The sequence below is a fragment of the Haliaeetus albicilla genome, chromosome 2, assembly GCF_947461875.1.
Source record: "Haliaeetus albicilla chromosome 2, bHalAlb1.1, whole genome shotgun sequence".
In the NCBI taxonomy this organism is placed as follows: Eukaryota; Metazoa; Chordata; class Aves; order Accipitriformes; family Accipitridae; genus Haliaeetus; species Haliaeetus albicilla.
The window spans coordinates 36,858,729-36,881,053 of record NC_091484.1 but is presented as its reverse complement, the minus strand read 5'-3'; the positions used below and the strand labels follow the sequence as shown (position 1 = coordinate 36,881,053).

The 22,325-nt window shown below is 36.0% G+C and overlaps 1 protein-coding gene across 6 annotated transcripts in view; it reads right to left on the bottom strand.

Moving 5' to 3' along the window:
* Window positions 1–22,325, bottom strand: part of NEK10 (NIMA related kinase 10) — a 116,715-nt gene that overhangs the window by 80,075 nt on the left and 14,315 nt on the right. For 5 of the 6 annotated variants that reach the window (XM_069771088.1, XM_069771059.1, XM_069771074.1 and 2 more), the window contains 13 exons: window positions 21,214–21,293; window positions 19,951–20,037; window positions 18,310–18,534; window positions 17,682–17,821; window positions 15,998–16,059; window positions 13,661–13,738; window positions 10,706–10,770; window positions 9,220–9,322; window positions 8,980–9,108; window positions 8,296–8,433; window positions 6,888–6,933; window positions 6,141–6,262; window positions 5,840–5,942 (listed from right to left, as the gene is read on the bottom strand). In XM_069771088.1, coding sequence (XP_069627189.1) covers window positions 5,840–5,942; window positions 6,141–6,262; window positions 6,888–6,933; window positions 8,296–8,433; window positions 8,980–9,108; window positions 9,220–9,322; window positions 10,706–10,770; window positions 13,661–13,738; window positions 15,998–16,059; window positions 17,682–17,821; window positions 18,310–18,534; window positions 19,951–20,037; window positions 21,214–21,293 — 1,378 coding nt within the window. Of the gene's footprint in view, window positions 1–5,839; window positions 5,943–6,140; window positions 6,263–6,887; window positions 6,934–8,295; window positions 8,434–8,979; window positions 9,109–9,219; window positions 9,323–10,705; window positions 10,771–13,660; window positions 13,739–15,997; window positions 16,060–17,681; window positions 17,822–18,309; window positions 18,535–19,950; window positions 20,038–21,213; window positions 21,294–22,325 lie in introns of those variants that run through there. The other variant, XM_069771097.1, reaches the window with a different exon arrangement.

Sequence of the window (22,325 nt, the reverse complement as noted above, 5' to 3'; positions counted from 1 at the left end):
GATTGTCCCACCTTCCTGAAAAGTAAAAATTACTCTTTTTGGACCAAACATAAACCAAACAATGGTTATTTTGTAGTACAGCTGAAGAATGGTTTATATCTTGAAACGGATGAGGTGTAAGGATTGTGGAAAAGGGGAAAGCGCGAAAAGGGGAGAGCGCGAAAAGGGAGAGAGAAAGATTTCACCAGTCCTGGGTCCGGCATTGGTTCAGTCAGCCAAGGTGTCCAGTCAGCTGAGGGGCCCAGTCCCAGCGGGCTTGCGCACCCGGGGCTTCAGTTTGTGCCCTGTTATCATCCTTGCCCCTCCTTCAGGTGGGCACCCAAACTTGTCAGGTTAATGAGCAGTTTGTGAGCCTTTGGGCTTGGAGGTCGTTTGTGGAGTAACTTCTCCTTCCCTGCAGACATGGCCATTGTTTGATCTTTGTATCAGAACAGTTTATCAGAACAGGGAGCTGTGCACCCTCCAGCACGCCCTCCCCCTCCTGTTGCTGATGTCTGAGGTTTTCACCTTGGCTCCTTGCTGTGCAGGGTTTGTCTTTAAGCAGAACTTGCCCCACCACAACGTTTGAGACATTAACTCTTTCAGTCTCTCACAGACAGTCCTCAAATAGGAAGAAAAATTAACACAAAATGATGTAGTCATAATCCTTTAGATTCTGAAACACCCTTCTTCACTTGTTTTCACTTGTTTACATTGTGTTTAGGGTAGCAGAGTAAGTGATAACGAAGTAAGATTGTTTCAGAAAACATTAGCATGCTAGGGAAGAGGGCATGAAGGCAAGAGAGAACTACAAAAAAATGAGTAGGCTGACTTGACTAGTATCTGAACCTCCTACAGAATGATCTCTTCAACTTTCATAATAGCTGAATTAAAAAAGCTTTCTGAATCTTAGCAGTCTCTTTAAATGAGCATTTTAGTTATCTGCAATGTTTTTTTCTCTTTTTATTGACAGAATCTGTTTTTTCATTTGCCATTTTATTTCACAAATATTTCACCTAGTAGATTGATCTTCTACAGTAAAAACAAGAGGAAAATTTTCCAGATGCTACATCATAACAACATTGATCTCATATTTGTTTTCTTAATTTATATTTGAACCCTATTTGAAAATGCCATTATTTTTTCCTAAAATCAAATATGCACACAAAGACCAAAAGCAAAGCAAAAAAAAGAGGATGAATGAAGTATGAAATTCACTACATGTGTGAACTTCAGACCTACTCAGGTCAGATTTTCACTATGTCCTTATTGAACAGTTTCTTCTTCTACCCTGAAAGGCTCAGGATGAGACAAAATCACTTTGCTTTTCTTCAGCAAGTTTGCAACTGTAATCAAGAAATTTGTCAGCAACTTACTGAGTAACAGTGATCTGGAAGACAAAAATATAACTTTATTTTCCTTAAAAGCATATTCAAAATCAAGATATTTTGCAATTTAATCACCAGTAGTACATACTTATTCTACTGTTTTCCATCGATAGGAATGGAACAGAATTAATTTCTCATCATTCCCAAATACATGTTCTAGCTATTCTATCATTCTCCTTTCTGTGTCCTAATATAAATGCTTCATAAACTCACTCTACTGTGTCAGTTTTGTGACGCTTGTAACTTCTGCACTAAGAACATTAGCATTGATCCACATCTAAACCTGAGATTTGTAGAGATATGTGATTGTGCTATTAATCCACTAATAGTGTCCAGAATGTCTGATTTACAGTGTGTATGCAAACAAGTGGGAAACTCCACTCAGCCTATTTTGGAAGCTTTGAAAATAAAGTAGTACAAGCATTTCCTTGAATCTTAGTATGAAGGGTTGCAATTCTGATAATGAAGACTGGTTAAATGAGCCATATAATCTGCAAAAAAACTAGCACTGATCCAAGTGACTGCAAAATGTAGTGACTAACACACAACAGACGCTAGTTACATCCACTTTACCTCAGGGCCACTGCTTCTCTGGGCACGGGACAGAATCAAGAGCCAATAGGTCTTACAAAAAGTGCACTCAAGCAAGTATTCTGAATTACAAAATTAACAGGTAGCTTTTCTCCAGCAACCAGCAACTACTTGAACTTTTCAAGTCTCATTCACTTAACCACTCTGACACTTTATGGCTGCCTGCTATGATTAGAAGTATATCAGAGGGGTGAGTTGTCTCAAAACTAGTATTCTGCTGCTATATAATCCTAGGTTTCAGTTCCATACAGAGCCTTTCTGCTGCTATTCCATAATGTGTACTAAACATTAAACAGAGCATGCCACTCAAGAGAGCATATGGAACCCTTCACAATTCTCCTTGATATCAGACCTGAAAGGTGCCAAAGTGATTCCATATGGCCAGCCCTCTTTGACCACCAAAATCTAAACCTTGCTGCAACTAGATGACACTGAGGAAAAGTGATGATCTAGAGAGTCTTCTATTTTGTCCTGCAAACAGATGCAGCTATGGAGCTCTAGAGAGAAATATGCTGTGCTAGAAACAAAATACAGCTGCAGTAAAATATAGCTGCAATAAAAGCAGCTACACATTCTCAATTCAGAAAACTGTAACTTCTCAATGACTTATATAAAAAGGCTGGGTAGATTAACCTGAGATCCACAGATAATATTGGTTCAATGAATCTCTAAAACCTTATACAAAACAACTTTGATTCAGGCTGTGCCTAAAATTCTACCTTTTTGAGTGTGTCAGAAATTATAAATCAGACATTCAACCTGACCAGAGATACACAGTTTCAGTAACACTATTCTATCGATTTAGAATGAGATGTTTTATGAAATTGCAGGTTAGCATGATTTAATATTTATATTTTCGTAGCATTTGTAGCTCAACCAATTACAATTAAATGCTGTACCAACATAAGAGATGGTAGTTATGGCCCCCTTCCTATCAAATTTATGTCAGAGGTGAAACAGAGCAAATGAGTAGGGTGGGCAGTTCCAGAGACTATGTAACAACAGTATGCTTAAAGTTCTCTACAGTCAGAAACAGAGATCTTATATCACCACTAGCCTGGCTAGGATCAGATTGTAAATGTCTGTTTCCATATGCAACAACACACAACTTAAAAGAGCCTGAAAAACACTGGGATAATTCAGATTTAATTGACATGTAAAAGATGTCATGGGAAACACAAAGGGAGTTATATAACCTTCACATTAGAATGAAGCACCTCCTGGGCTTAGGACTTTCATTTGTATCTTGAATAAGTTTAAAAACTAAACAGTAAACAAAGACCTGGATAAGGATAGTGTCTAATCACACTCAGTATTTAAGAAAAAGAAAATACAGTGTGACTATACAGATTCAGAAATTCTTCCTACTATTACCTCAGGTATTCTTTTTTCAGTAAAACCTAGAGATGATATTCAGAGACCATCTCTAGAAAAGATCCCTCATCACTTAATCTTACATTGTGCCAGGCTGGTTGCAGAGTTCTCTGCCTGTATGAATTCTAGCTTTCAGCCACCTTTCACTGTAGGTCCCTGCCTACCAAGTTCTGCTGGAATTGTTCTACAAGAGCCACCTCTAGAACATTTCTCCATGAATTCATGACAAGCAAGCATAATTCTTCAGCAGGTTTATTTTTTTCTGTGCTGACAGTGCTCTCCCACACTATGCACTCCTTTCCTTTCCAACCAAAGTAAACTCAGAAACTGTATGAGAGGTGTTCATGGAATTTGGAATGTAAGTGGCTCAGTTCTCACATACATGGTGAGAAACACCTACCTGTGGGTCCCAGAACTTACTTAAAGCAGTTCCTTGTTGGGGCCGCTGCATAGCCATCCACAGTACAGAATGAAAGTCTTAGCCTATAGAAGCACATTGCTCCAGTGTATTGCTCACTTTATTATCTTTTTTTTTTTTTTTTAAATCAAAATCTACCATGAGAGTCTGAAACTAAGGCATCTCTTTAAAGACAACATATTTGAAGAACATTAGTTACAGCGGAATAAGCTACCTTCGTTATATTGTCATAGCAAAAGATTAACAAGAGTTACTGTTTCCAGAAGGACTGATGGAGGAAAAGAAAAAAGAGCAGTATTATAAGATATACAAGCTTCTTTTATAAAGCAAAATAATTTGGGCCATTGGACGCCATATCTTTATTACATAGTCGCACAACACTGCTTCACAGGTAGTCCACAGGAATATTATTCTAGTTAGATCAAGACAAGTTTTGGACAGTTTTGAGATTTGAAAGACTCCAGAAAATTGAACTCTCTCTTTAGGATGACTGTGCAGCTTGTAAACACAGAACTACAGTTCTGAGTAGATCTTAGAGCAGACCTTCTCCTTTTACAAAAGCTGACAGGTTAAATTCACTGTAGAGACAGATTTAAGATTTCTCAATATTTGAGCATATGCTTCCACCTTCATCTGACATTTTGTATAAACTTTCATCTAGAACGACTTGAAATTCTCAAATGGATAGTACACCTGTCCACAAATACTGTGAGATATAATTATGAAGATCGCAAATGCTCCAGTATTTGGCATACATGGACTGTACGAGTTAGGCATAATACCACAGCATGCACCAATACAGTACATATTTTGTATCATCAGACAAAAGTAAATTATTCTTAATTTCATTAAGACTGTAAAACAACAAGGCTCAGTGAAATTCAGAAGTAATAGGTAAAAGGTCTTCAGCTCCCTCTGAAAATTCAATGTACAGTGATACTAATGAAAGTACTAAATAAAGTGTTTGTTTAAATACTGCAATAGTTTCAAACCAATCACCGTAGAAATGGTCAAAATAAGTTTCAGTTCTTCCAATTTTCCTCCACTCCTGTATATCTTTGACAGAAATATAAATGCTTTTCAAGGGCAATTTTAAGCTTACATTTGAAAGTATATTTATACTTCTTTATATCTAGATTGGACCAGAGATAAGGCAAAGGTGTTAAATCAAGACAAGAGTGCCCCTCAGTGGCAGTATGTTGACATAAAATAGAACTATATGATACTTTACAATAATATTCTGAATATTTTTCATCACTCAGGGACAAATGCTCCATTAAATCACCTTCTTTCAAAACTGTATCATTACTCAGAATCATAGTTTTTTAGCCCATACCACTTAATAATGAATGAATTTAAGTATGTACATCATCAGATACAAACATTTACTATAAAACAACAGTTGCTAAATATATTTGCCTATTATAGCTGAGTGTTTTGTGGTTGGGTGTGTGCATATGTCTAGACCTCCCTGTTATTTTTAAAGATACTGATTTTTGCATAAAGACTTCTCACAACATTTCTGCATTATTCAAATTGTTTAGTTCTGTGTCATGAGCAGTAAGAAAGCATGCAGTGGTTCTTTGAGAACTTTAAAAACTACAGTATCTGAACTGCCTGTAAGGCTTGCTGTGTGTATCTGGTTGTATTAATTCACTCAAAGAGTAAAACTTTGTCATACTTTGTACTGTTCACACATATACTGCTTTCAAAGCCTATTCTGAAACCTGCCTAGGCTCCTTCCTCCACACTGTGGAGATTATAGAAGCATACATCAAGAATATTCAGTACTACAGGTTCAGACAAACAGCACCTCACTGCAGCTGATCACTGGGAACAACTGATGGATACTATACAATTGCATGGTAGAATTGGAATAGAACAGATGACTGTTATAGTTTGTATGTTCATTAGCACTTGTTACCTAACCTGGTTATCTCAATATTCTTGCTGATTTAAACAAAAACAAGCCTTGAAGTGTAACTATGGTTTAATTTTTTTAGGGCCAAATCAGCTCCTCCATTTCAGTAAAGAAATTCTACTCACGTAATCATGGGAAATTCTCTTCAAGTAAAGTAGTTCAACTTACTAATTGTAACTTTGTCTTTATCCCCCAGCATGACATTGTTTGGAGTGAGATCTCGATGAACAATCCTTTTCTCTTTATGCAAATAACGAAGAGCTAGACAAAGCTTAAAAACAAACAGAAAGAGCCTTACAAAGATTCTTAGCTACAATGTAAATAAAGGCACATAAAATTAAATTCATATCTGATATTAGTGTCTGATATAATAAGCATTACTTTGTCATTTATTAGCCTAACAAACATAAATGGTGCTACTAATTACATGCAGGAAAGTCCTGGTAACAAAAAAAAGAGACACCCTTACTTGGATAAATATATGCCATATTCTTTCTTCTGTAAACTGTTGTTGCTTTTCTTTCAAAGAGTGAAAGTGTTCTTCCAATGGCACTCCCTCTATGAGTTCCATGACTATGTATAATCTGTCATCTACATGAAAGAAAATGAATTAATAGAACATTACATTTATATAGAAGGCATTTGAAAATAGAGTATTTGAGGTTAAAATACATTTTAAAAGCTGTTATTTTTTTACTTTTTAAAAACTTATTTGTACAGACAAATACATTTTAATCATAGTTCTATTCCTTGTTATTCCATTTTTTCCTCAATTTATATCACAGAAACTGTAAGGAATTCACTGCCTGATAATCACTCAGCAGACAGGTATATGTAGCTAACTCTTTATAAAAAAGAAAATTAAGACAATACAGCTGAGCAATCTATATCATTCATTCTACTAGTCGCTATAGCTTTTCTCCCTACTTAGTATTCCAGTTGTAAATTTTGGATCTTTAACTCTATAGGATGAGAATGATGCTTTCTACATGTTTACATTGCATCTAGTTTTACTGATAGATAAACAAATATAAACATTATTTCTCACCATTTTTTCAATTTTAAAGGAATATAAGCCTGTCTGAACTGTAGCAGTTCTTGAAGAAAATATTACCATTTATTGCTCAAATTTGACACACTCCTTCCAAGCAGTTTTATTATATATTTCTATTTCTTCATTATGTACAATGTGTTAATTCTCTGCATTTATACTTACTTTCCAAGAAGGTTCTATAATACCGTACAACATTTGGATGATAAAGCTACAATGAGGAAAGAAATGTAGATGTTTAGAATAGTTAAACTGATGGCACAGGATTTATGTTTAGTTACACATTGGAAGGAAGGATTCCACAAACCTACTTACAAACTGCAGTGCAGTAGACATTCACTGCTACCGCAAACACAGAGAAGTGTTGCACAGTACTAGAGCAACCAGGAGGAAAATACAGCATGATTCCTATCCACTCTCCCCTTAATTTAAAGGGAGTAAATGAAGTTTGAAGACAGGCAATTACACCTGGCTCAAAGTATTGGCTTTCTTAGCCTAAGAACACTAATGATCAGTCTGGTTTTTTAATTTTCAATTACAAAAAAGACTACCTTCTCACTCTACTTTAAACCCAAGAATTCATTAAATGGAACAAAGACTCATCCGTTTTCTCTCACAATCTTAATTTACAGAATCCCTGAAAAAAGTTCAAATACTGCCAAAACAGAAAGTAAGAATCTTTAGTAACAAGCATTTGCACTGCTGCTAACACTACAGTAAGAAGGTTTTCAGTATCGGCAGCATTCAGGTAAAAGGGGCCAATATTGTACTGATCGGACAAAAATAGTAACAGCAGCTGGAAGCCCTGCTATACAGAATCATAGAATCATTTATGTTGGAAAAGACCTTTAAGATCATCGAGTCCAACCATTAACCTAGCACTGCCAAGGCCATCACTAAACCATGTCCCTAAGTGCCACATCTACATGTATTTTAAATACCTCCAGGGATGGTGACTCAACCACTTCCCTGGGCAGCCTGTTCCAATGCCTGACAACCCTCTCAGTAAAGAAATTTTTCCTAATATCCAATCTAAACCTCCCCCGCCGCAACTTGAGGCCATTTCCTCTTGTCCTATTGCTCATTACTTGGGAGAAGAGACCGACACCCACCTCACTACAACCTCCTTTCAGGTAGTTCTAGAAAGTGATAAGGTCTCCCTTGAGCCTCCTCTCCTCCAGGCTAAACAACCCCAGTTCCCTCAGCCGCTCTTCATAAGACTTGCACTCCAGGCTGCTCACCAGCTTCATTGCCCTTCTTTGGACACACTCCAGCACCTCAACATCTTTCTTGCAGTGAGGGGCCCAAAATTGAACACAGCATTCGAGGTGCAGCCTCACCAGTGCCCAGTACAGAGGGACAATTGCTTCCCTAGTCCTGCTGGCCACTGATACAAGCCAGGATACTATTGGCCTTCTTGGCCACCTGGGCACACTGCTGGCTCATATTCAGGCATGTGTCGACCAACACCCCCCGGTCCCTTTCTGCCAGGCAGCTTTCTATATGAGAATTCACAGTTAATAATGCTAACAGCAGAATGCCCACACATGAAACTGGAGTCCATGAGACATACCTGCTCTTTGATGATGGTTAATTCAGAGACAATGCTCTTTACACTGCTGTCTCTGTCTTTTTTGTCCTTTCCAAATGCTGGATTGTGTAAATTGACTTCTTTCATTGCCAAGAGATGTTGTCCGTTATGTTTTCTGACCTATGAAAAAGATAAAACCCTTGTAAAATTAATACAGGATGGGGACAGAATGGATATTATTATGGCTACCAGATTAGTTATCAGAGTCCAAACCAGTCTCACAACAGTTATAATCATAGCTTTTTCTGTGTATGCTGTGATTAGCCAAAAGAACTTGAGTCCCACAATACAGGTTAACAGTACACTGCTGAACTTATCACAGTGTTTGAAGTAACATTATCTGCACCCAGTGTTGCTTTTCAAATAAAACATGCTTGAATTTCTGTGGGTTTGCACAGATTTGTTAGCCTTTGCAACAGACAGAAATGCTCTTTGTGTTTAAAGTAAAAGTAGGAAACCTAAGAGATACACTGGTCAATCTTATAAATACAAGAGAGGACGAACAAAATCACAGTAAATACTAACAAGCCCAGATCCATAAAGGCCTTTTTGTACCTGCATTCCCCTACTGAAATTCAAAGGATGGTAGTGCCTAGAAGAGGTATTAGAGCCTCTTCATGAAGCCTCCCCTCAAACCTGTACATTAATACTAAAAGGGAAGTTTACCTTATATACGCTTCCAAAAGCTCCACTGCCAAGGTGCTCTAAAATTGCATAATTGCCTATAAGTTTTGTAGGTGCCTTATTCTGATTCATGCTCTCAATATTTTCAGCAATTTGCTTCAATTGATCCTCCTGGTTATACATTAAATGACAGATAAATAAACATAAAATATTTCATGCCTTTCTTGTGCTAAGAATGTGCAAAGAATACAGCTTCTTCAAGCTATAAAGGTTTTTACTTACCTTTAATAAATTTAGCTTTGATACCAACTGTTCATAAGCACTGATATCACGCACATAATGTCCAATATCAATGAAGATTTCAAACAAGTCAGTAGGGAAAAGTCTACAAAGGTTTAAATTTTGATATATTTTAGAAACAGTGTACAGTAGCTATTAATATACAGCAGAGACTTTTCACTGTTTCTTATTACAACTTACTTTAGAACCTTCTAAATTATACACTTACTTTTTACTAATCTATTCAGATATTAACCCTCCAACATTACATATATAGGAGTTAAAGGACCTTTCAAAAGTCAGACTTCAGCCGGCATTGGTTGGGTATTAATGTAAATGCCAGTTCTCCAAACAAGTGTAAGCCCCTTTAAAGTCAATGCACCTCCAGAGTTTCCAGTAATATTACTGGGTTTTTTTCTTATAGTACTTTATATTATGCTTGTTGTCACTTTAGCCGAGTTCCTTCTTGTAACGCATTAAGTGATAGGATTAACATTTGTCTGCACGCAAAGAATCATTACACCCATCTTAGAATTTTTGTCCAAGAAGTCTAGTCTAAAAGATGAAAAGGACTAAGAAAAGCAAAAGCTAACAGATAGTAGGCAATACTTCATTAATGACATGCTTAACTGAAGGTTTGTTTCTTTTTAAAGTTCTGGCAGAAGTAGAACTACAGAAAATTAAGGCATTTGGAAAAATACGAAAGACAGCAAATCAGTACAGATTTACCACTTTCAAAACTTGACACAAACCATGAACATTCATTACTAACTGGGGCCCTTTCAGTACAAAATCCACTTTTTAAAAGTAAAAATAAGGCAAAAGTTATATTTAGAATTCCAGTAATTTAAGACAGAATAAAATCATACTGAAACACTATTGAGAGGCAGACCTTCTAGGCAGTATGATTACTATCCTAATCCCACCAATCGAACTGTTAGGTTTTACACAGCCTTTGTAGCCAATCTGGTGAAACTGTCATCTTGCTAGTGAAAATGGGTAATTGAGTAAAGACATTTTCTCCTTATTGATCCAAACCTTTCAGCAACATTCCTAAGTAAACCAGGTTGATGCAAAGTCATTCCCATGTGAAAGACTGGAGGGCTCAGAGAAAAAATTTACTGCTCCCAGGGCTGTAACTTGCAACTGCTAATCTTCAGGATAAAAGTATGGTTTATCTCCAACAGTACTAAATCTGTCCTCAACATATTTAAAACTTTGATTCATGAGGGAGGAAGGAGCACCTACAGAGCTAGTTTCTCTGGCATACATACAACAGAAGTCCCCATACTGAACATCTAAATCTTGTAGGCTGGCACTGGTGCAATGCAGGAATGGCTATCTGTAGCTGTGCACAGGACAGAAGTTGCCCATTACTATTTCTTATTGTTGAAAATAAATGACACTTAAAAAACATGCCTTTCCAACTGGAGTGATGAATTTTGAAAGCTATCCTAAAGGAGTTTCACAAAACATTTTGTTAACATACCTTTTAAAGATATGTCGATTTCTTTCCATACTGAAGAGAAATCTCAGGGCTCTGAAAGCATAGCACTACAGCAGGAAAAATACTTAAATTAATGACAAATTTATACACGAATGGAAAAGTCACTGATAAACTTCAAGGATTCCCTTTGACTTTACACGTTGGTAAACTTTGTACTTAAATGACTAGACGGATTATGTTGTTAACCTGATAATGAAGAGAGTAAAAATATATTAAGTTCCTCTTGTATTTTAAAAGTAGACAGGCCCATTTAGGGAGAAAAAAAAAAAAGTAAAAAAAAAAGTGGCTGACTATAGCTATAGCACACCCTGAGGAACATCTAAGTCTTAATCATCTCTTATTATTTGCAGATAGCCCAAGACTTGAGACCTGCTTTCTTCTCCAATGCTGAAAAAGGTAAATGTAATCAGTGGTTTTGTAATGACCAGTAGAAACAGCATTATCCATTTTTTTCTGAAAAATGCTGTGTGGAACACCATAAGTTCTAACAGGGGACAAGAAAGAAAAGTGAGAAAGAGAGAATAGTATTAAAAAAAAATGTTGACCAAGTTCATCATATTTACAGAGACCTTTATGTACCTCAGTTTCTATCTTTATGTACGTTAGTTTCGATATGATCTCTACTGAAGAAAATTTATTTTTAAAACAGCCACTGGCAGGTAGTTAATATGCATGTTTTTATGCAACTCATCTTTAATTCCATTTATCAAGAGCCAATAATATGGCACATATAAGGCTGACCAAACAAAGATGACTGTATAAAGTAAGCCAAAGGGAAATAAGATATTGATATCTGAAACAATGCAAATAGTAAATGCTTTTAACATAATTTAGAATTACTTTATTGCATCAGTGACTAAAACACTACTACAGTCCAGTGTGATAATCCCTATTTAGACAATGGTAACTGTGTCTTAGTGATAACTGCAGAATTAATCTCCATGTTAAAACCAAATCTTTCAATATATAGAAAATGCATTAAATAAGAAAATAAAGGCCAAATGCTACTTTTGAAGGAAGGAGGATACTTGAAATTTTACAGAAAAGGAATGTATGTTAATGCTGCTAAAAAGCTGTCTCTTTTACAGATGTTTCTTTTTAGTCCAAAGTAAACTCCCCAGCCCAGGAGAAGGATGGTATATTATGATGTCTACCATTCCACTGAGAATCACAACTTAGCTGTACAAAATAACCCAGACCAGCTGGGCCATAGTTGCTACCTTGAAAGTTTTTCATTTTAGAGACTATATATAGATCTTACTGCAGAAAGCCCATCAGTGAAGGGACATGATAACAGATTAATAATGTGATAAATATGTATTTTAAATGGCAATAATATTTGTCTTTCTCACAGCAGTATTGTAAGATTAATATTAAACATTTGTGATATGCTTCAATTAAGGCATGATTTTTATATATGGTGCATATGCAGAATAAATGTCTGATATCACTGCTACCCTTGAAGCAATGCAGTAAGATCACTAAGGTAGTATGGTAGAAAGAAGCTGAAAATTTAATTGTTGAAAACACAGACAATGGAGCAGTAAAGAAACCAGAATTGCATTGCAAGAATTCTAAGAAAAATGCCTATGAAATTTAAAAAGGGTATTCCAATAGCTGCAACTGTATTGCATAGCAGTAACAATGATAAAGTAAATACAGATAGCGATGCGAGAATCTGAACAAGGTTTCATAAAAAATACTTCTTGCTGTTTGCCTGAAACAGTTAGTTTTCATATGTGATCATTAAGTCCATTATTAATTCACATACCTTCATGTTTAACCCAACTACAGTTGCTTAGTATCTTTTCTGAGTTATTTCCAACACATTTGGCTGGAATCTAAAAATCTCAGCGGGCATAAATTAAGGTCCTTACAGTTGTATGAAGCAACTGTGCTGAGCATTAGACTCCATGTTAGTTTCATATACTCTCTAGGAAGATTTTTTTTTATCTCATTCATAAGCTGATTTAACTGAAGTGCACTACAAAACCTCATTGCAGAAGAAAGGGACCTACTGCATTGAATCTGCACTCCAACCCTAATCTAGAACTGCGATGAGAAAGATGACACTACAATGAATTTTTGTGTGTGTGTGTAAATGCCTTCCCTCACTATTCAGGCATGTCTTACCTGATTAGATAGTTGAGTAGCTATGTAGCCACGTTAGTGGTGGGCTATGCCAGGACAGAGACCAGGCGAGAGGCAGGATCCTGACTGCATTCAACTGTGCTAAGGATCGCCTCACACTCGCCCACAGAAGGGCAACTGGAGCAGCAGCTGTTCTGTTCATCCCTGAACCCCAGGCTGCTACTTTCCTATAGCTTAGAGAGACATCGACACCATTTCACAGAGGCTGGAGAAGAGCTACCAGATAATTAATTACTACTGATAACTTTTAGCCTAAGTTGACTCAAACCAGTATAATTAGGGGGGTATTGACATGCAAAACCAAGAGCCATTCTACACGTATTAGCTCTATATTTATCCTACATCTAGATTTGCTCTACCTCATGTGACGTGTTCCTGTATTTCATTTAACAGCCACAGTAAGATGTTCCAGAAAGAAACAGGTAATAGTACAGTGTCAAATCTACAGTGAGTGTCAATGAAGACCAAGATACTAAAAAGATGATCTGATGCTGGGCAGCCTGAAAAAGTGGAAGAAAGATTATCACAAAAAAAATGTTCACTTTCGTTTACACTATATGAGGTGCCAGAAACAAAGTAGATCAGAACAGAACACCAGAAATTGAGTCACTATTTAACTTTTAGTTCCTGGGCCATTTGTTATTCCTAGTTTTGTTTTCGTGGGATTTTTTTTCCCCTTTAAGTAAGATTTTTTTACTGCACATTTAAAATAAACTTTAAAATCATAAAAAATTCTCAGGGACTGTTTGGGGCTTTCAATGTGCAATAAAAATAAAAGGGAGTTACCTGTAATAAACTATTTTTTTCAGCATTCCTTTCTTTGTTTGGTAAAATCAGCTTTGCTATTGTATATATTCCATTTGCCTGGAAACAGAGAAAGGTCAGTATTAACAGCACCGTTTTGCATAGAAACCACAAATAATAAAAAAATGTTACTTCAGATATATCAGAAGCTAATACCAACTGACAAGTTCTCAACATCCTACTGCATACCTAAATTATAAGCTCAAGTGACTTAAATGTATATAAGAATTAAATCGTCATTACATTTAAACTGATACCACAAAGAGAGCTTGTGAACAGATAATGAAGCAATGCTTCTATCTCTAGAGGTGAAGGAAATTGCAGCAACAGATATCCTGTCACCATGTGCATATTTTGAATTGTGAGGAACCAAAAATCCAGTCACAATAAATACAAACTGGAGAAACACCGGAAGTGATAGCCTGAGGAGTACGTCTGTGCCTTCAGTAGAATTTTGTGAAAACCACACTGCATTTCAGCTTCCATTTTTATATAACCATGTGTCCTCCATTAATATATCCATCATGTTGGTTTGATAGATTGGCACTGGTAGATTTAGTTACAGTCCTGCTCCCAGTTACTTGACAAGCTCCCTGTTGGAGACTACTCTCCTCTCTAGCAGAGCTGAAGGGAATATGTGTCAGCTCTGCAGAGGCTCTGCTGCAGTTCCTAACATGTTTTCTTAAACCATTCATGAAGGTAGAGTTGAGCTAATGTTTTAGGCTGTGCAGTAGAGCCATTGAGTCAGAAACACATTCTGGCCTGCTACCACAATTGTTGCAGACTGCTACCGAGGCTGTAAATTGAGACAAGGACACAGGATGGACAGAGCTAGAGGGCAGCTACAGCAGAAGCAAATGGTTCTCAACTGCCTGAACCAAGAGTCCTTTGCCACTGAATTAGATAAACCTTTAGAGGTCACTTAGATTGACTTTCTCAGCATGTAACTGAAAGAGCTGCAAATTTTCTTCCTCTAGCTGTTTTTAACCTAAGTGAGTTCCTTCATCTTGTTCACCATGCAACTCTCAAAGTTATATTAGTACAGAGAAAGAAGTAGGATTTAAAATGAAAGAGGCTGTCGTAGGGTGAAACTTCAGTTGAACTGAACTTGCTTGAAGCTATGTCCTGATCTGAAAGGGGGACACTGGCTGGTATTTTGACAAAGGGAGAGGTCATTGTCTTTTAACAGGATGAGTGGGGGAGGAAGTTAAGCTTGAAACACCTTTTCCCAGCCTACATATCATCCCATCAATTTCTAAGCAATTTACTGACAGTACGGTTACCGTGCACTGCTAGAGCAATGCAGAAAAACTCTGTTAAAATCAGCCTTTTATTTCCCAAGTTCTCCAGGAGTTACACTGTTTTCAAAATACATACAATTTCAATAAGCGATATTTTGTTTTGATGAAACCAGATTCAGCCTAAAATGTACGCAGTTACATTGTTCAGATAAAAAGCTGTCTAAATCAGTATGGTTTATTGATGATTTTAATGCTTAAGAATACATAGAAAATATTTTTTTCTAGACTTACTTCCATTCCTTTCCTCTTAACCAATAGTTTTGAAATACACACAAACTTCTTTCCTGGTTCTATTTAAGGCTTTTTGTTCTCTCATTTCCTCTAGGAATACCTCAGTTGGGTTTTAAGCTAACTTGAAGGCTTTGGTCACTGACTTAACATTTAGAGCATAAAAGCTGATACACCTTTTAGCTGGTATTAATGTCCTAAATATTTGTGTCTTTGACTATGTCTGGAATATGTACCAGGGATTTTAAGAATGGTTTTCAGAACCATAGATTCCAGCTGATTTAAATATTATATATTAAAATGCAGTTTAGAAACACTACCCTGAAGATGGAGTGCCAGGGAGTTACCTCAGAAATACCAAACGCTGAGGAAAAGAGAAAATGTTTGTGAAACAACAACATGCCAATATTAAGCTGCACAGAGTTTGTTTTAGTAAAATTCATGAAATTCGGAGGTTGTATTTCTCAGTCATTTCCGTGATTACCCTTATTTACTATCCTATTTTGAATACGGCAAAAGCATGGCAAGAGAAGCCAACCAAAATGAACCTTTTGTCTGAATAAAGCTGTTTATTCTCCCAGACAACTAGATACATACATTGATATCTTTGCATCTATGTCTCTGTGTGTAAATGTATAAAGAAACAGAGATACTAAAGTTATAGAAAGGCACAGTTTCCAATCCCTTTCAAATGCATTTCATTTGCTAATTAAATGATGGTAACAAATAAGAACAATTAAATCAAATTATAAACTATAATGCCTTACTTTACTGAATAAAGTCTTCCTACCTGTACAACCTGGTAAGCGTTAGTCTCATTGAGCACCAGTTCAGTAACTGCAGCACAACAAGCTAGAATAAAAATTCAGATGTGCTATTTAGGGCCCGATTCATAAAGATAGTCAGATAGCGTGGTGGGTTAACCTTAGCTAAGGGTCAAATGCCCATCCAGCTGCTCATTCACTCCCCCTCCTTAACAGGACAGAGGGAGAAAATAGGATGGAAAAGCTCATATGTCAAGATAAAGACAGGGAAATTGCTAAGCAATTTCCATCGTAGGCAAAACAGACTTGACTTGGGGAAAATTAATTGAATTTATTGCCAGTTAAAACAGATTTTGATAGCAAAATACCAAAGACAAAAAATTAAAACAACACCTTCTCCCCCACCCCGTCCATTTTTCCCTGGATCTGGTGGATGAGGATTACAGTCAGTACATAACAGTTCCACTCTGCTGCTCCTTTCTCCTCACACTTTTCCCCTGCTCCAGCACAGCTCCTCTCCACATGCTGCAGCGTGAATACCTACTCCACCCAGGTCTCACCCATGGGCTGCAGGGGAATCTCTGCTCTGGTGCCTAAAGCACCTCCTCCCCCTCCTTCTTCTCTGACCTTGGTGTTTGCACTGCTGTTTCTCACGACTTTATTTTTTTTTTCCTCTCCTCTTCTGCTCACCCAGTGTTTTTGCCCTTTCTTAACTGTTTTCACAGATGCACCACCAGCTTCGCTGATGGATTTAGCTTTGGCCAGCAGTGGGTCTGCTGTGGAGCCAGCTGGAACCAGCTGTGTCCAGCACTGGGCAATCCCTTACCTCTTCCCACAGAAGTCACCCCTGCAGGCCCACTGCTAACAAAACCTTGCCACCTACACCCAATACACAAGGCTAAAAATATAAACAAGTACTCAGAACTAAAAAAGACCTCTGTAAGTTCAGTGCTTACTTTCTTAAAAGTCCTTAAGGAAGGCAGAAGTAACACAGAAGTATGCCCCACGCTGGCAATACTTTTGGTACTGCAACTTATTTCACATTACCAGCTCTTCAGAGGTAACATTCATGATAAAGCATTCAAAAACACTTAGGTATTATGTTACAGCTTTCAGGAAGATACTGCAAAGACTCATATAATCCTAGTAAAGATATTTTGCATTGTCCCTCTATAGTCACTGGAAAAATACAGGATCCTCCAGAAGGCATTTCAGGATGGATAGTTGATGTGCTATTGAGAAATCTCCTCTAAAAGGGATTCTCTCCATAACTACTAAGGAATTCTCACCCGACTGGTAGTCTTTAAAATATCACTTTGAAAGAGTTCCATCATAATCAATTCATGATTGATCTACTATAGTAAATTTGAATAAAGAGAAAAATATCATCAAATAAAAATAATCCTAGGCTAAAAACAAAATTTTAAAAATATATATAAATATATGAGATGTTTTTACAGGTGGAAGAAATATATATGATTCCCATGTACTTAACACTTTACCCTTTGCTTCTTCCAAAAAAAAAAAAAAAGTGTGCTTTTTGAAAATATGTGCTGGTATTGCATATTTAGAAATAAACACAGCTGACTTGGTGCTCCTAACTCCCTAAAGCAGGTATAGAAGTGTACAATTTCAATTTTGAAATCTTTTGAACCTCTTTGCGCAAGTGTAAGTAAACACATAACAGAGAATTAGGCCTTATAAACCTACCTGCTTGAAGTGAGAAAGTATTTTCTTGTATCTCATCAGGACTCAAATCATCTGACAAATGAAGATGTTGGATTCTCCCTGCTGCGTTCGCACTAGATAAACTTCCAAGTGAAGAGCGATCACAAACAAGATTTCTTTCCCTGGAAAAAAAAAAAAAAAAAATTCACAGTGTAAAAAAAATGGCTTAACATATCTTTGTTAACTATTTCTGAAGTTCTGAAAATTTTTATGTTTTTCAATAAATAAGCTAATATACTTTGAAAAAGTAAAAAAGCCTTTAAACAGAAAATTCCTTTACCACGTTCATCAATTATATTCACAATTCTAGCTCACGAAATAGGTGTCTGATTAATAGGGAATCTAAGTAGACAGCAATGACATTTATAATCTATTCATTATTTAGTTTATACATTGAAAATATGAAAAACACCTTAAGATAACAATTAAATATTCACAGCTGAAAAAAATACTGCTTATTCATTATGGTCTAAATAGCCTTTTAATTTCTGCAGACATCACATACAGCTGAACAAAACAAAGATGCTATTTGATAAAAGAGGACTTGGTCAAATATATCATATGAAACAGTCTCATGTAATTGCCACAATGTTGAGGACTGAAAACCTACCCCTGTAATATATGAAGGAGCTGTTTGATTCCACCCCAAATCCGTATTTCCACACTAGTCTCAGGATCTTCACAAACCTGTACCAGAATCCAAACTATACTCCATAGAAGTTTGATATGATCACAATGGAGTAAACTGAGCAAGACTGGAACTCCTTCATACATTTTTACTTGTTCTTTGACTTGTGACTCTGCACAGAGGAGACGTAGCAACTCTGCTGTGAGCCTAAATAAAATTAGCAAGAAATTTTAACAATAACTCCATCATTACTTTGTATTGTCAGTTAGCAAAGGGAAAAAAAAACACCGCAAATGTTTAAGAACAGAGACCTCCTATAAAAAAAGAAGTTAAAGAAAACTGCTTAAAGTCACTGTAAACTGGTTAAAGTCACTGTTTAAAAAAAAAAAAGAAGAAGGTGGTCCAAATTTTCACAAGGGATGAAACTATATTTACATTGAGTTTGACTGTCAGCATAGGTAGCCAAGCATACACAGCCAGAGCGAAGGTGGCCAGGTGGACTGCAGTCATCCGTGGTACCACCTTCTTGTTAGTGGCATTAGTACTACAAGTGGCACTGACTGCATGAACTTGTAAAGTCCATCTGAGGAATTAGAATAACTCTACAAATAATCATGATTCTTCTCCAGTATGGTTTGAATATTATGTTTAGAAAAGGGATTGGATATATAATTTAAAAGGTTTATACAAAATTTTCATTAACTTCACTCCAGTTAAGGTAGACTTTCCATAGAAAATATGGTTAGGGATTTCCATTTCCACTTGAAGCAAAAAAGCTGCATGTGTGTTTGATGAAAGAGATGAATTCAGATTCATATCCGAATTTAAAATTATTCTTAACTAACACTGAACTTCATCAGCATCCTGTCTACATTCTAATTCCAGTTTTTATAACGAACTTTTGGTTTACATATAATCTAAATAATTTAAAACCCAGAAATTAAATAAAATCTTTTGGTATATTCAATTTCTTTATCTTTAGTCGTATGTAAAATAATTAACATGTGTGAAATAATTAAGCATTAAATTTTAAAAATCTCTTCAGAATTTTAAATGTGATAGGGTAAGTGACATATCACATTTGAGTGTCTTTTGGTTTCTTACTGAAATGCAGATATACTATGCTCAGCTAGCTGTCTTAGCTGAGATGAAAGGACATTTAAAGAACCGAAAGAACCTTTATGATTTTCTGACTGAAGGGATGTGGGGTCTGACCCAGCCTCTGGCATAAACTAGAACAGCTACATGTCTTGCAATTTTCACTAGTTTATACTGGGCATCCCAGTAACTGTCAGAGTTCAGCATGCTTTCTGTCTAACCACTCAGGTCTGCCAGGAGCAAAGAGGAGATGCACCAAGAAAAGTGATTGCTATCACTTTATGGTAACATTGCAATTTATCTGCACTGCACCATAGGCCATCAGTGGAGAGAGAGGAGACAGCTTATAACAAAACTACTAGAAAAGATTTTGCTATTTCAATATCTGACTGAAAACACATAGGTGTCAGAACTTTACCTTGAGTATATTAAAGTGACACATTATCTAATTCCTCTAAATAAACATCTCTAAGTGAAAAAGTCAAAATACATTTTAACACGATTAATCTACAAGCAAAGTCTCACCTTTTAGAAAGCAAATCATATTCCTGTAATATCACCAGCAAGGTCTCAACAATGGTGAGTTCACTTATCTTCTCCCTACATTCTGGACTACAAAGTGATTATTCCTGGCATTTATATCAAATTAAATTATATGAAAAAACCATATTGCTCTTTAGCCTCACTCCTTATACATTTGACCAATTATTTTCTTCTCAAGTCTTAAGTAATAATATCATATCGTGCACACAAATATTTAAAGCCACAAAAATATGCTGGGTCAAGAGCGACAGGGCAACAATTTCCAATTTTCCCGTACAAAAAAACTAAATGTGAATGCATAAAAGTAAAGACACAAATGTATTTAATCTGGTTCATACTAGAAATTAAGCAAATGAGGTACATTATTAGAATCAACTACAATTTCCATGAACATTTGTGATATACTCCAAACACTTTCTTGCCCACTCCAAATGTACACAGAATTAAATGTGTAAGAACGTTAAATGGAAGTTGAAAATGTATGTATAACATCATTTAAATTAATATCGATATTAAAAAAAAAAACAACAAACCTGAAATAGAATGAAAGAAGTTTGGGAAAAGAGAAAATCCAGAGAACTCTTACTAAATAAATTTCTACTGATCTCAAGGAATTTTATCTATTGTCTTCAGTTTTGTAATTTTCCTTATAATTTTTCATTTGAAATATAAAATTGTAATACAAGTCTGGAGGTCAGCAGAACAATACTGTAGAAGCAGCAGCTTTTCTTCTATAAAACTATTAAGGATGAAAGATACTGTATCTTCCTTTTCTTTTTTTCCCTCCACACCAGGAAAAAAAGTCTTATCTTTATTTAAAACAGTCATTAGTGAAGAGAGGATACATATACACGGATTTGAGCATATGCATGCATTATTTACTACACTGAACAATATTCTGCTGGTTATTGTGAGGCACTGTTATATTAAGCTCAGCACAAAAGCTTTTTATATGCAGGAAGTCAGTAAGCATTCCAGAATCCTGCACAGGGATTGCAAAGAGAAACCTCTGACTCCAGTCTTGCAAAGTTCTCCACATGAGCAAGAAATCTGTTGCAAGGACTAAAGTTTCTACTTAGTTTCTACTGCTTCAATATAAAATTAAGCACACTTCGCTGACCTCCACAGAAAAAGGCCTCATTTTGGAAAAAAAAGAAGTCTTCCTCATAAACAGCAGTTTTAATATTGTCTCGAGATAACATTAAAATGTTTATTGTGAACTACAGCACATTAAGCTGAACTTACCTTTCTGCTAGGCTAGTCAGAGCAAGGAGGGCACCCAAAAGCACACTGCTGTCTCTGGCAGATAACAAATTTACTAGGGTCTGGAAAATGAAACATGAAACAAGATAAAAAATATAAATTATATTATTTTCTTTTATGACTCAAACACATATAGAGTTATTTATTGAGAAGTCAAAATTAAGAAACCAAATCCTTAAACAATACACTAAAAGTCTTAACTACATTTAAAGAACACTTAAATATACACTTAAAGTCTTAGAATACACCCAGTCTTAGGACAAGCAAGGATGTTTCTTCTCAAACTGCAATTAGCATCTCTCTTAACTGCTAAAGCATCTGTCCAACTTAATATACCACTGTAAAAAATCTGTTCCTGTATAAAACACTTCAGAACTCTAAATCAAGGCCTCCTGAAGCAGCAAGTTAACTTTAAGTTTATATTTAAACAATGCAGTATGTAATTTCAGGCCCTGCATATATTCTGTTAAAGATTTATACCAAAGTAAACTTCATAGTGGTCTAGATTGTCTAAAATTATGTTGTCTGATACTTTCTGATCACAATTGCCAACGTTTTACTGCAGCATAATAGAATCATGAAGCACTAGTTATACTGATCTTGATTTCTACTGTTTCTCAGTTTGGCCACAAATCAGAAGTGGTTAAGTATAGATCCCTGGACTGACGCTAGAGCATTAGCAAGCAATGCCTAGGTCATCACTTTCTAGGTTGACACTGTTCCATTTAGACACAGAATACGTTATAAGTGAAAAATCATAGTACAAATTTTTATAAAAAATACATTTATATTAAAAAATTATATAAAACAAATTATATCATAGTAACATATATCTCAGGACAGTGTAAACATGAGCACTAATTTTTATATGAATAAGTATAGTCCAAACATTTAAGACCTATTTATCTCAAACAACTACTAACTATGCATCAGGCCAATTAACTTACATAAAAGAAATAATTTTTGTAATACTACTAATACATCTGCAAAACACAGAAATGAGAATATCTTACTTTACAAGCTTGACAAGGTAAGGAATTTACTCCCACCTAGATCAAATCTGAAAAGCGCAAGTCATTCAGTTAAGTAGCTAA